This window comes from Anabrus simplex, chromosome 1 (assembly GCF_040414725.1).
Source record: "Anabrus simplex isolate iqAnaSimp1 chromosome 1, ASM4041472v1, whole genome shotgun sequence".
NCBI classification, from domain to species: Eukaryota; Metazoa; Arthropoda; class Insecta; order Orthoptera; family Tettigoniidae; genus Anabrus; species Anabrus simplex.
The window spans coordinates 55,350,705-55,365,147 of NC_090265.1; the positions used below are offsets into that span (position 1 = coordinate 55,350,705).

Genomic DNA, 14,443 nt, shown 5'->3' on the forward strand with positions numbered 1-14,443 from the left:
ATGAGAGTCGAATACAGGCAGCCGAAATGAAATTCTTGAGGAGTATGATACAGAAGAGTAGAAGAGACAAAATAAGGAATGAGAAAATCCGGAAAGAAATTGGAGCGGAAAAAATGAATGATAGAATAGAGAAGAGACTATTAAGATGGTTTGGGCACATAAAGCGAATGAGCGACGAAAGAATGCCAAAAAAGGTGATGGAAATTCAAATCCAAGGAAGGAGAGGCCGAGGACGACCACGATTGAGATGGAAGGATACCATCCAACGCAGCATTATAGAAAGAAACCTGGACTGGGACACAGTGTTGGAGGAGGAGTGGTGGAAAGACCGAAGAAAGTGGAGAGGAACCATATTTGCCCCTACCCGGCTACAGCTGGATAAAGGGAAATGATGATGATGATGATGATGATGATAATGATGTATAACAGCATAAAAATTGTATTGAATAGGTGGATATATAAAGTTTATTTATTGTAGCTGAAAATGCACTCGCTAATACTTATAAATTATTTATGACGTATTTTATTTAAGAGATACTTGATGTATGGTCAATCCTGGTACAATACATACAGTAATTTTTGTATGTATCCTTCTGTCTTTATTCTACTGCTCCCTCTTCTCACATTGACCTTTCCTTGTGGTTATTCTAAAATATATTTTGCTGTCTTTCAATACATTAGATTTTTTCACTTGTTTGAGCTTTTCCTTTAATTATGACATCTCTGAGTGTGTCTATTGTAGCTGTAAGATTGGGTTACAGTCCCAAGAGTAGCCCATATATTCAGCGTATTTATATTTCTGTCTTTTATATTTCAGGTTGGCATACTTTGAGCGACAGTACACTTTCCTCACACAGCAGCAGCTTATTTCAGAAGTATCTATGCATTATGTTGGCCAGTCTGTAAAACAGTTGTATGTGTTGGTGTTAGGTCTTGATGTTATTGGCAATCCATATGGACTTGTATTAGGCTTCACCCAAGGCGTAGAAGATCTCTTCTACGAACCCTTCCAGGTATTTAACTTTTATATCATATATAGGAACCAAAAACATGTTGATTGCATTAATATAAATGTAATTCATGCAATTTAGAGCAGTAAATTTTCAAAAAATGAAAAAATAAAACGAAAAATAAAGGAAAATGTATGGTAGACTTAGATGGCAGAGTAGTAAATAGACGCTTGTTTGATTATCCTGTCATTTAATACAAGAATGTTGACACCATGAATCCTGGTGCATGTGCACAAGAGAAGATTAAAATAAGCATGGAACAGATTATACTTACTCTCTTCCATGGTTTCCCATTTTCACACCAGGCAAATGCTGGGGCTGTACCTTAATTAAGGCCACGGCCGCTTCCTTCCAACTCCTAGGCCTTTCCTATCCCATCGTCGCCATAAGACCTATCTGTGTCGGCGCGACGTAAAGCCCTTAGCAAAAAAAAATACTTTCTATATGAGGCCTATTACAAAAACAACTAAACTTTGAAAATACCACTCAAATGTAACGTCTCGTAGGTTTCCGGTAAGTGGTGCTGTACAGTGGTATCCTTCCTAAGTAACTAGCCATAGGTCCCACATTTTCAAAACCATGAGTTATCACTCAGCAGCTGTTAGTTTGTGAGTATATTGAGTATCCGTTGTGAGTGTTGAAATATCTGAATATTACAAGAAGTGCATCAACATTCAGTTCTGCTTCAGGCTGGACAAAGTGTGGCAGGTTGTCGATCTTGACATCTTGTGCCTCCTAAATGCCTATCTGAGGATCAAATAGTGAACTGCTGGTATTATCTCGAAGTCTTGATGCATATGAGAGGTAGGTAGGTTGGTGGGTAGGTAGGTAGGTAGGTAGGTACAACAATCCAAATCAGAAACCATGAGGATGTCCAAGTTCATAACCAATTGGCACAGGTCAAGATGGCAGAAAATCACTTCATGTAACTTATTTTCTGAGCTCATCAGCTTATTTTTATGTGCTTATTTACACTCCTCTGGAATATCCTTGGTGCTATATGGAGCTCTTTTATTTTATTAAAATAGTTCACAAGAATTGGGAGACGTATGGGAAAGGATCATTGGAGTATTGTGTGGGAATGTGGAGTAGGTCTCTGACCGGTAGAGCAGGGAAACACGTAGAGAGAAAACAGTGAAATGAGATATTCAGAGCAGAAAACACGATTCCATAGAGGAAATTCTTTCTTGAATAAAAATACTGTGTCCACCTATTCAATACAATTATATTTTGTAGTGATTAAATTCTAGACCCTCCGTGGCTCAGGCAGCAGCGCGTCGACCTCCCACCGCTGGATACCGTGGTTCAAATCCCGGTCGTTCCATGTGAGATTTGTGCTGGACAAAGCGGAGGTGGGACAGGTTTTTCTCCGGGTACTCCGGTTTTCCCTGTCATCTTTCATTCCAGCAACACTCTCCATTCTCATTTCATAGCATCTATCAGTCATTAATAAATCACTTTGGGAGTGGCGACCCCATCGTACTAATAGCCTATATCTGCTTCATTCCTTCCATCCCTGACCCGGTCAATGACTGGAAAACAGCTTGTAGGTAGGTTTTCTGTGATTAAATTCTACATGAAATATAAACACTCAGACTAGACAAAGTGTGGCAGGTTGTCGATCTTGACATCTTGTGCCTCCTAAATGCCTATCTGAGGATCAAATAGTGAACTGTTGGTATTATCTCGAAGTCTTGAGGCATATGAGAGGTTGGTTGGTTGGTTGGTTAGTTAGTTAATGTTTCATGTAGAATTTAATCACTACAAAATATAATTGTATTGAATAGGTGGACACAGTATTTTTATTCAAGAAAGAATTTACTTATTGTATCTTCAATATGGAACAAAATGAGATTAGTTACTTGTAACTTGACTCCATAGAGGATACTCGAACAGTTGCTTATCACCTGATGTGCAGCAATGACACATTTATTGCCTGTGATACCTGCTGCATAAATAGTCAGGAGAAAAGGACCCAACTTGTGGAGAAACAACTGTGGGAGCCTCCACCATGACAATGCACCAACTCACATTTTGCTATTGATTCATGAATTGTTGATGAACACGGAGACATCTGTGCTTCTCCATCCACCCCACTTACCTGATTGATCATCATTGGTCTGCATTTAGGGCTTCTTTATTTATTTCTCGAGTGTCTCCAGGAATATGTCAATATGAATGGGTGCTCGCAAAAACGGGCTAACCAACATTTTGTCAGACCAGAGATAAATCAACTTTTGCAAATGTCAAAAAACAAAAATTATACCGTAAAAATAATATTTGTTTCATTATTTTATCTTGATGTAGTACCTTTAAATTATCAATACCATATATTGTAACTATATTAAAATGAAAAGTGATTGGAAAAATAGGAATGTAAAAAAGGAAGAAAATTGACTTCTGCTTTGACCTAGCTATAGTTAATGGTTTACCTTAGATTCGTAACCAAACTTTATTTTATGATCATACATTTTTAAAAAATGTGTTTTATACAGTAAACTAGACATAAAGATGCTGGCCCCCGTGGTGTAGCAGTAGTGTGCCTGCCTCTCGCCCGGAGGCCCCGGGTTCGATTACCGGCCACCGGGTTCGATTACCGGCCAGGTCAGGGATTTTTCTCTCGACCTGAGGGCTGGTTCGAGGTCCACTCAGCCTACATGATTAGAATTGAGGAGCTATCTGGTGAGATAGTGGTTCCGGTCTAGAAAGGCCAGAATAACGGCCGAGAGGATGCGTCATGCTGACCATGCGGCCCCTCGTAATCTGCAGGCCTTCGGGCTGAGCAGGCTAGAGCCCTTTCAAGAGCGTAAGTGCCATGGGTTTTTTTAAGACATAAAGATGCTTCAGACTTATTTTGAAATATGACATAACTTTCCCTCATGGGAAAATCATCAGTCATATGGGTCATATCCTAATGCACTGGAAAATGATTCCTCAGTCACTTCTTGGCCATTGTCAGCTGTCAGTTCTCTGTAATATTGGTGATAATATCTTGCAGGGACATATTCAAGTAGCTCAAGCAAGTCCTTAAACTTTGCTAGCTGTATTGGCATTGTAACACTGTACTTTGGTGACAGCTGAACACTAGCAAGTGATGGCCGACCGCCATTACTGTTCCTTTTGTGAAGGTCAACACAGTCATATTCCTCAAAAATACCATATGAATATTTAAAAAATACTTAAATGGTACATCTCTCTTAAAAGGTATGCCGGAAACTTTACCAATTAGTATTTGCTCATTTACTGATATCATTCTCTTGGTTACTTTTTCTAGCAAAGGGCGAGTGTTCACAAACTTATCACTTGTCATTTTTACTTCTTGAAATGGCTTTCTTACTCTAGCTCTTTTTACTAAATCCATCCATTCATCTGGCACAAAAACACAAGAAACACCCACAGCCTCTAGTGTACATGGGAATAAGGTTTGCTAACCTACATATACAGCAACGCCATCTTTACAGCCTCCTCCGTAAACTTCTGTTGGCCCAATTTTGCAATAACAAAATTGGTCTAAATAAAATGGCATAAAATTCAAAGTGTATTATCTAATCACACAGGATTACCTCATGTTAGCCCAACTCACAGAAGATACTTTGAACCTTCCGCAATGGATGGCAGCACATAATTCATTTTTTACAAATTTGTTGGTTAGCTCGTTTTTGCGAGCACCCATTCATATCATCTTTGCATCCAGCTTGGGATGCATACGGTTTGATGAAATCCTTTGCTCCATTCTCTGTCCTTAACTGTAGCTTTATTATTCTATCGCTTATGCAGTCCACCTTATATACAGTATATAATAATTTAAGATCTTGTTGATTATTGTTCCCACTCCATTCTTTGCCTTATGTCCTCCACTCCAATAATGTGTGTATTCCTTCCTCAACTTCCTTTTAATCTCCGCCTAACCTTGATCCCCTCATAACCTCAGTCCCATCTTAGCTATTATTATTATTATTATTAAAGCGTCTTTATTGTGGCGAAGTTAGGGCTCCCGGCCCTTTCTTACACTTAACCACTTCATGTATATACAATGTATATTTTACATAAAATTTAAACATATGAAATCTTTACAACCTAAAGTATAACTAAAGCAACTAAAGTATCACTAACTAAACTAAGGTGAGTAAAGTATAACTAAATTATATACAGGAACACATTGCAATAAACAACCATATTCACTCTCATTCATGCATCCCATTCACACTCAAGAAAGACTGGAAGTGCTTAAAAGATGACGCTGGCAAAGGATTTTAAATTTTGTCTTAGATTTAGCTTCCCTGATGTCATTGGGGAGTTCATTCCACCAGCTCGTGGCGGTGATAGTGAACGATCTATTGTAGGTTGCGGTTCGATGCACAGGAATTTCTAGCGTACAGCCTGACCGGGTATTGAACAGGTGCAGGGAACTAAGGTAGCGAAATCTGGTGGATAGGTAAGGAGGAGTGTTTTCAGAAAGCACTTGATACACCAAAGTAGTTGCGTGGAGTCTACGTCTGTCATTCAGTCGTAACCAAGATAATTGTGTATAGAATGGGGATACATGGGCATATGGTTGTATGTCGAATGCATACCTGATGCATGCATTTTGGGCACGTTGCAGTCTCATGCTTTGCTCGTTATTGATATCAATAAAAACTGTATCACAGTATTCGAGAATTGGAAACAAGAGTGATTGAATGAGCTTTATTTTCAAGGACCGAGGAAATATATTTTTAAACCGCTTCAGAGGATGCAGGCTTTGATATACCTTTTGGCACACTTTCATCACATGTTGCGACCAGTTCAATGTTTCGCTTATAGCCACACCAAGATTCATAACTGTTTCACAAAATGGAATAATGGTATTGTTTAGTGCTACAGGAGGAATTTCGTATTGTTTTAAGACGTGTAAGTTTTTTGAAGTACCAATGATTATTGCTTGCGTTTTAAGAGGATTAATTTTGAGATTGTTACTCAATGCAAAATTACTTATGAGACTTAAATCAGCATTAACTTTTTCTACAGCACTCTGAATTTTATCAGTTCTTGAGTGGTAGTAGATCTGCAGATCATCAGCATAAAGATGATACTTGCAATGTGTAATCGATTTGGCAACATCGTGTAAGTAAATTGCAAACAGCAATGGTCCAAGTACAGACCCTTGGGGGACACCGAGGGGTTTGTTAAGCCACTCAGATCTGCTATTATTTACTTTGACACACTGACGGCGATTTTTGAGGTACGAACTGAAAAAGTTTATTGCCGTCTTGCTGAAATTTAATGAATCCAATTTTGAAAGTAGCAGTTGAGGAACAACAGTATCAAAAGCACTAGAAAAATCAAGTAGAACCAGTACAGTCACTTGTCGAGTGTCCATTGCCTGTCGGATATCATCAGTTACTTTCAGTAGGGCAGTCGTTGTGCTGTGTCCTTTCTTGAAACCAGATTGGTAAGGGTCAAGCAGTGAGAAGTTAGTCAAGTAAGTGAGGACTTGTTCGTGTACCAAGCGTTCTAGTACTTTGGAAAGGGGTGGGAGAATGGATATAGGGCGATAATCTGATGGTAAACTAGGAGAATTCTTCTTAGGAATAGGAATGACGATACCGTGCTTCCACACAGTTGGGAATACTCCCTGTACAAGGCAATGATTAAATATATGCGTCAGAATAGGTAATATGGCACCAATAATATTTTTTATGAAAGATAATGGTATGTCGTCATTACCGGGAGCATCAGACTTGAGGGAGTAAATTACACGCTTCACATCGTTCGCCCCAACTTTTTTGAAAGTGAATTTTACTTGATTTACTCGGGAATGAGCATTTATGGCGTTAATATCATCATTAGTTAGGTCATCAACTGGTTGATTATTATTATTATTATCATTATTAGGATAGTTAGCATCATAGTCATTATTGTCAGTAATATCATTATTAGTGTATGCTGCTTTCGTAAAATGAGAATTTAGATCATCAAGTGGTATACTGGGTGTCTGCATGGTCAGGCTGCGACCTATACCCATCTGATGCAAATGTTTCCATATTAGTGCTGAATTTCGTCTGTTTGTTATCTCTTGAATATATTTATACTTGCTGTTACGAATTAATTTCTTAACTTGATTTCGGAGAATACGGTAATTTTCGAAATCACTAGTGCTTTCAGTTCGCCTAAATCGCCTATACCAAGCATCACGATTTGCCATGACCGACTTAATTTCATTTGTTAGCCAAGGAGACGAAGGGTGAGAAACTCGAATTTGCTTCTTCGGAGCGTGTTTGTCATACAGTCCTAATATTAAAGAGTTCAGTCTGTCAACCTTATCATCAATGTCATTAGTCAGTAGAATGTCATTCCACGGCAATTGATATGCTTCATTTCGTATTATCTCAGTATTAAAATGCTTGAAGTCTCTTCGCATTATGTACCTGGTTTTGTACTTTGGTGCCTTGAGAGAGTAACATAAGTATATGAGATCGTGGGTCGAAATACCTGGTACAGCAAGCTGTCCATGTTTTACCACTTTCTGCGGATTGTTTGTTATAATAAGGTCAATCAGTGTGTGAGACGTGTGGTTTATTCTGTGAACATGGTTAGTCGCGTCTAGTGTCAGTATATTGTAATCCATGCCATGGAATAAGTTTTGTAAGTATGTTGATTCGTTACTTGTAACTAGGAGATTAGTATTGAAGTCACCAAGAATGATTATGTTTTCGTACAGCGGAGTTAACTTCGATAATGCCACTTCTAGGTCAGATATATGTTGTATGTCTGGCGCCTTGTATACCACTCCGATCAGTAGTTTTTGATTATTAACCAAGAGTTCAACAAACATGAATTCAGGTCGAAATGGAGTCTCAGGATCTGAGGTCATAATTATTTTACTTTTTAAGTCGCTACGGCAATATATAGCGCAACCGCCCCCTACACGATTTAAACGATCTAGGCGATGTAACGTCATGTTATTCAGCTTTACGAGATCAGATTTGAGTGACTGCTGTAACCATGTCTCTGTTACACAAATACAATGCAAGTTACTGTTAATAAATAGAGCCTGTATTTCGTCAAAGTGACAAAGAAGCGATTGTGCATTGATATGACAACACTGAAAATATTGTTGGTGGGGAGCTAACATTTCCTTAAGAATGTCTCCTGCCACAGCTGGTGAAGGGGAAGGTAAGGGTGAAGGCGGACGACAATGAAGAGGGATAGTGTCAATGACATCACGGACATGCTGTTCGGTATAAATAATTGACTCATTTACGTTAGCCATTGTCAACAGAAAAATTCAAACTACTCACCCTAGTTGTTTCATAAGCACCTCCAGAAATATTTACACAATCACTCTCACACACACTATCACATTCACATACACAAACATTATACGCTATTATATCACTCATTGTTTTTCCTAGTCAATCTCGTCGCTCACATAAGGCTTATTAATTGTGCCATGCTGCTAACAAACATTTTCTGTCCATTGTCTTTCAAAACAACAATGCGGCCGTCCTGTGTCCACACCCGTCGGAGTCCGAAGTGATCACGTGCCCTGTTTAGAATAGTTTTTCTGATACCTGTCAGGGATTCAGTCAGTAGAAGGCCAGTTCCTTTTAACAGCCGCTTGGCCCTCCAAACTCTGTCCCGGTCATGGTAACGCACGAACTTTATAATTATAGGGCGCTTACCCGTAGCAACAACCTGAGCTGTGGTTCGTTTTAGCACTCCTAAACGATGGCAACGATCTATATCAGACATAGTTATATCTACATTTAACTTGCCCTTCATCGTGTTGATAACTTTATCATAAACGTTCTCTGCCGGCTCCTCTGGAATACCATGCAGCACTAAGCAGTTCCGCCGGCTGTACTGTTCAGCTTCATCAAGCAGCTCGGCCTGTTGTTCGAGGCGCTGTTCAGTAAATTCCAGTTTTTTTGTTCTCCTCCATGAAATCAGTCGCCTCTTTTGACTTTCCAGTCGATGACATGACGTTTATTATTGCCACCTTCATAATGTCCTCTACTGGTCACCCATTTCTCACAGTTTTCCCAGCATAAGAACTGCAAATCACTTTGGGAAACACTCTTAGCCTGCTTTTTCCGAGGCTGATTTGAATGTGCCTTTTACTTTTTAGGCTGCTATTATGATAGGATCGCCACTCCCAGATACATTTTAGAGCTACTGCCAGCAGGTGATCAGGCTGCTCCTACCATGGTGTACAGACTCCTTTTGCAGCCACCTCTAACCTGTAATCAGACGTTAGATAGGTTCCAGTGTCATTTCCTACACTGAGGGGGCTATTGCCTCACTTAAGGAAACTCTTCTGCCTGAAGCCATCAGTCGCCTTAGGGGATCAGGTTACTTACCACTGTCCTATACTCAGTGCTGTACAGTCTACTCATTACCATAGTGGGATAACCAGCTGTACAATGATGGAAACGTGAAATTATTGCAGAACAAAAATCATGTTTAAGAATTTTCATGAATAATACTACTGGTGGGCACAGATGCATTAGTTTCATAAGTGATTCATTGATTGTAGCAAAGCAGTTAATTTTTGTTGGTTGCAGTGTTTGACTGCTGTGTTTACTATTAGGTGATGATTTGAGGTGTTCTAGTTTTTTTTCTAGTGGTTTTACGTCATACCGACACATATAGGTCTTACGGCGATGATGGGATAGGAAAGGCCTAGGGGTTGGAAGGAAGCGGCTGTGGCCTTGATTAAGGTACAGCCCCAGCAGTTGCCTGGTGTGAAAATGGGAAACCACGGAAAACCATCTTCAGGGCTGCTGACAGTGGGATTTGAAACTGCTGTTTGACTGATATGAAATTACTGTATGTTCATGATCTAACCTTACCTCTGGTGGTCGCATATAATAACCACATAATAAAGTACACTTTCGGAGGACCACTTAAATGTTAAGAAAATACCGTTTGTAACAAATAAAGAGCACACAAGTCACTGATTTATTCAGTTATACTTGAACTAAAACACACCATTACTGTATGTACTGCCTGTACATATACAGTTATACATTCACACATACGAGGTAAGCACTGACACCATAAAACACTAGAAATATTGTTTACACTTGAAAGGACGTAACTAAAATTGTGCCAATGGTTTGGCTGAACTTAAATGTTAGCACTGTTATGCAATTACATAATTTCATCAGACTGTTGTCTCCACATGTTACTCGCGGCATGTCTGTCGCTCTTCTCCCGCGTCCCTAGGCAGTCACCAGCGCCAGAAAACAGTCCCGGAAGCGAAGTGCTGCCCTCTATACACAACTTCCTCAACAAATACATTATATAAATTAAATAATGCAGTATCGTTAAGTTAAAACACAAATAAATGATATAATTACTTAAATATAATTGTTAATGCGATATGTGCAGTAACATACCGGCCCACTTAAAATGTACTCACATTTTACATTTACAAAATAAACCCAATAACAAATTAAATACCCTGAAAATAAAGCAAGTAGTGCATTGAGTTCTGTCTCAAAAAAAAAAAAGAAAGAAAGAAAAAAAGAAAGAAAAAAAAACCTGTCAAGGCAAAGATAAATACAGATGCACAAATACACAAGAAAATGTTGACAAAGCAAAACACTGAGGTCACTGGTCAATTGGGAGTGGGCATAATTTGCGCACAGGTCTCCTATAAACTCCTGAGGGTGTACGGACATCGACTCTTGCCAACCCGTCCTTGCCTGGGAATGTTTGCTCAAGTAATGCCTAATCTCCAGTCCAATGGTGGAATGTTGTCATCCTTAATTAGAACAACAGTTCCTACAGATACACTGGGCTGTGCTGACCTCCATCTCATGCGTTGCTGCAAGCTGCCCAGATAGTCGGATGACCACCTGTTCCAGAAATGTCCCTTCATCTTTTGAAGATGATTCCACCTGGAAAGCCTTGAAGTATTTGATAAGGTTAGGTCTTGTTCAGGTATGGCCATCATGGGTTCTCCTATCAGGAAATGTCCTAGTGAATGATAGGAGGTGTCGTTTGGGTCATTGTTCAGGAGAGTGATTGTACGTGAATTTAAAATGGATTCTATTTGACAGAGGAGAGTAGTCATTTCTTCGAATGTCAAGTGAGCATGCTTGGTAACTCTAGTAAGATGAAATTTCATAGATTTCACCCCAATTTCCCAAAGACCTCCAAAATTTGGTGCTCGTGGAGGAATGAATTTCCAGGTAAATCCTTCTTGGATTCCAACATTATCAATCTGTCGTTGGTGTTGCCTTGATTGGAATAATTCATGAAGTTCTTGAAGTTGATTTCTGGCTCCGATGAATGATGAACCATTGTCACTATGAAGCTGAAGTACCTTTCCTCTCCAGGCTATCATTTACCTTAAGGCAGCAATGAAGGCTTCACTGATTAAATTGCTTACAAGTTTCAAATGAATGGCCTTGGTGGCTAAGCAGACAAAAAGTGCAACGTAACATTTAACTCTTGTTACTACATGGAGAACCTTGTTTAATGAAGAAGGGTCCTGCAAAGTCTACACCGCTGTATAGAAAAGGACGAGTGGGCTTAATTCTTTCAGCAGGCAGCTGGCCCATCAATTGCGATGAGCTCTTGGCCTTGAACCTGTAACATGTCGTGCATTTGCGAATGACACCTTTGACAGTTGTCCTGGCGTGAGGAACCCAATACTTCATTCTAAGTGATGCAACTAGTAACTGTGTGCTAGCATGTAGTAATCTTAAGTGTTCGTCACGAATAATTAATTTCGTGACGTGGTGATGTGCTGGTAATATAAACTGATGTTTCTGGTCATATGTTGCATCTGCATTACGCAATCGCCCGCCCACTCTGAGACACTCGTCTTTATCAAGAAATGGAGCGAGAGATTTTAACGGACTTCTCTTGTCAACTTCTTTTTTCAGTTGGAGATATTGAACTTCCTTCTGAAATTCCTGATGTTAAATATATTGTACACAGCAAAGTAGTGCATTGTTGCATTCTTCCGTGCTTAGATTTCCTGTAATCTTCGCATGAGAGTGCTGTAGATTGTAGATGAATCTTTTACAGTACGCAAAGACACATTTCATTCTTGTTAACGAAGAAAACCTTGTAGTTATGTCTTCATTATCACAGCTGTTGATTGCACATGTAGTAGGTTTGGCTTCAAGTGCTTCTGAGGTACATTCTGCAGTACTGATTGGCCATAATTCTTCAGGCTGGCACAACCAGGATGGTACATTCCACCAGAAGTCGTGTAATTTTAATGCTTGAGGCTCGCTTCCTCATGACAATATGTCAGCTGGATTTCAGAAACCCGGTTGGTGACTAATGTTTTCCACCTTGCCGACGGTGACGAAATCCATTGTAAGACAATTGTTGAGTCTGTTCACGCATGAATAGAACTAATATCCAGGTTGAGACTCGTGAACATTCGCTTAAGTAATCTTGCTAACAGGAGAGCGCCGCACAATTCTAAGCGTGGAATTGACAATTGTTTAAGTGGAGTGACTCTTAATTTAGAACATATCAAATTGCATGAAATAAGCTCTTGTTCATCTGTGGTACGAATGTATACGCATGCCCTGTAAGCACGTTCTGAGGCATCACAGAAGCATGTAATTCACAATTTACAACTTTAGTCTTACTTAAAATGTACCTGTCAATTTTTATATCATTAAGTTCTGGTGGTAATTGTGAGTAAATTGCATTCCAAGTATTAAGAAGCTGACTCGGCAGGTCTTGGTCCCATTTTAATTGAAAAGTCCAGAGTTTTTGCGTAAAGACCTTGCATGAGAGAATAACTGGACCCAATAAGCCCAGAGGGTCAAATATTGCAGCAATAGTTGAGAGTACACTTCTCTTGGTTGCATGGAAAACCCTTTTAACAGTTATGTCGAATTGAAACTGGTCCATAGAAGGGTGCCAGAGTATTCTCAATGTTCTTACTGTGTCTGCATTGTCGAGTTGAAGTGGTGATTTGATTTCTCTATTTTCTTCTGGTATTTTTGACATGACCTTACTACTGTTAGAACACCATTTCTTAAGTTCAAATCCTCCTCTTAACAGTAATGTCTCTAATTCTTGCTGTAAGCGAATGGCTTCTGATTCAGTATTGGCTCCGGTTAGGAGGTCATCAACAAAAAAATCCTTTCTAAGGACAGCTGCTGCTTATGGAAATTCATTTTGACTCTTCATCGGCTAACTGTTTCAAACATCTCACAGTGAGAAAGAGAGCACTTGCCGTTCCATAAGTAACTGTCGCAAGTTCATAACACTGGAGTGGTTCAGTGCTAGTGTTTCTCCATAGTATTCATTGCAGTTTCATGTCCTCATTGTCAACTTGAATTTGTCGATACATTTTTGTAATATCTGTGACAAGAACAATCTTTTGTTATCTGAAATGTTGTACAATAGAATGCAGGTCGTCTTGTATGGTAGGACCTACGAGTAACTTGTCATTCAAAGATAACGCCACTGTCAGTTTTAGCAGATGCATCAAAGACAACGCAAGTTTTACTGTCGGTACTTGTCGGTTTGAATACGTCATGATGTGGCATGAAGTATCCTCCATCTTTGGTGCATGGGTACTAGTTTCATATGGCCAAGTTTCAGATACTCATTCATGAATGCTGAATATTCTTCTCTTAATTTGGGATCACGATTAAGTTTCTTCTCAGTACTGTAGAATGTCACTACTGCCTGTGGGTATGAATTCCCTAACTGCAATGAAGTCTGTTTAAGTGGTAGTCGAACTCGGAACCTTCCTGTAGCATCTCGCATTGTGTTCTTGGTGAAGTGTTCTTCAGTCTCTTTCTTCTTTGGTGACTGGTGGCATATTCAGTTCTTCTGTTTCCCAGAATCTTTTAAGTTGTGTGTCTAATTGGTCTACCTGGATGAATAGTGATGTTGCATTTTCCCTTTGGTGTTGTTGTATGGGTGCCTGGCCAGCTACTGCCCAACCCAGTTTTGTATTCTGCAATGTTGGATACCCATCACGAGTTTTCTTGCCCTCCAATATAACCTTAAAGAATATGTCTGCACAGAGTAGCAAATCGATCTTGCTTGGCATGTGGAAATTTATGTCGGCATATTTTATATTGTTGGGTAGATTCCATCTTGAAATGTCGATTTTTTTACTTGGCAAATTGTTTGTAATCTTTGGTAGCACTAAGCACGTGGCATCTATATTGAACGGGCTGTTTGCAGATTGCAAATGCACTGTAATGCAGTGTGAGGTTTGAACTCCTGCACCGTTAATTCCAGTTACTGGTGTAACATGTTTTTCTTTTCTGAGACATAATAATTGAGGTAGTTCTTCGCTCATGAAATTCATTTGAGAACCTGAATCCAAAAGACATCTAGTCTTGTGCATATTACCATGAATGTCCTTAACCTTGACTATCGCTGTTGATATCAAGACTGTAGACAAATCGGATTCCTTGACAGTGCAGCGAGTAACATCTGTTGAATGGGTT

At 39.4% G+C, this 14,443-nt stretch overlaps 1 protein-coding gene across 1 annotated transcript in view; it reads left to right on the forward strand.

Moving 5' to 3' along the window:
- Positions 1 to 14,443, forward strand: part of LOC136884060 (intermembrane lipid transfer protein Vps13) — an 816,621-nt gene that overhangs the window by 725,042 nt on the left and 77,136 nt on the right. Inside the window, exon 51 of the mRNA XM_067156088.2 lies at positions 818 to 1,013. Within this exon, the coding sequence (XP_067012189.2) occupies positions 818 to 1,013 (196 nt within the window). The remainder of the gene's footprint in view (positions 1 to 817; positions 1,014 to 14,443) is intronic.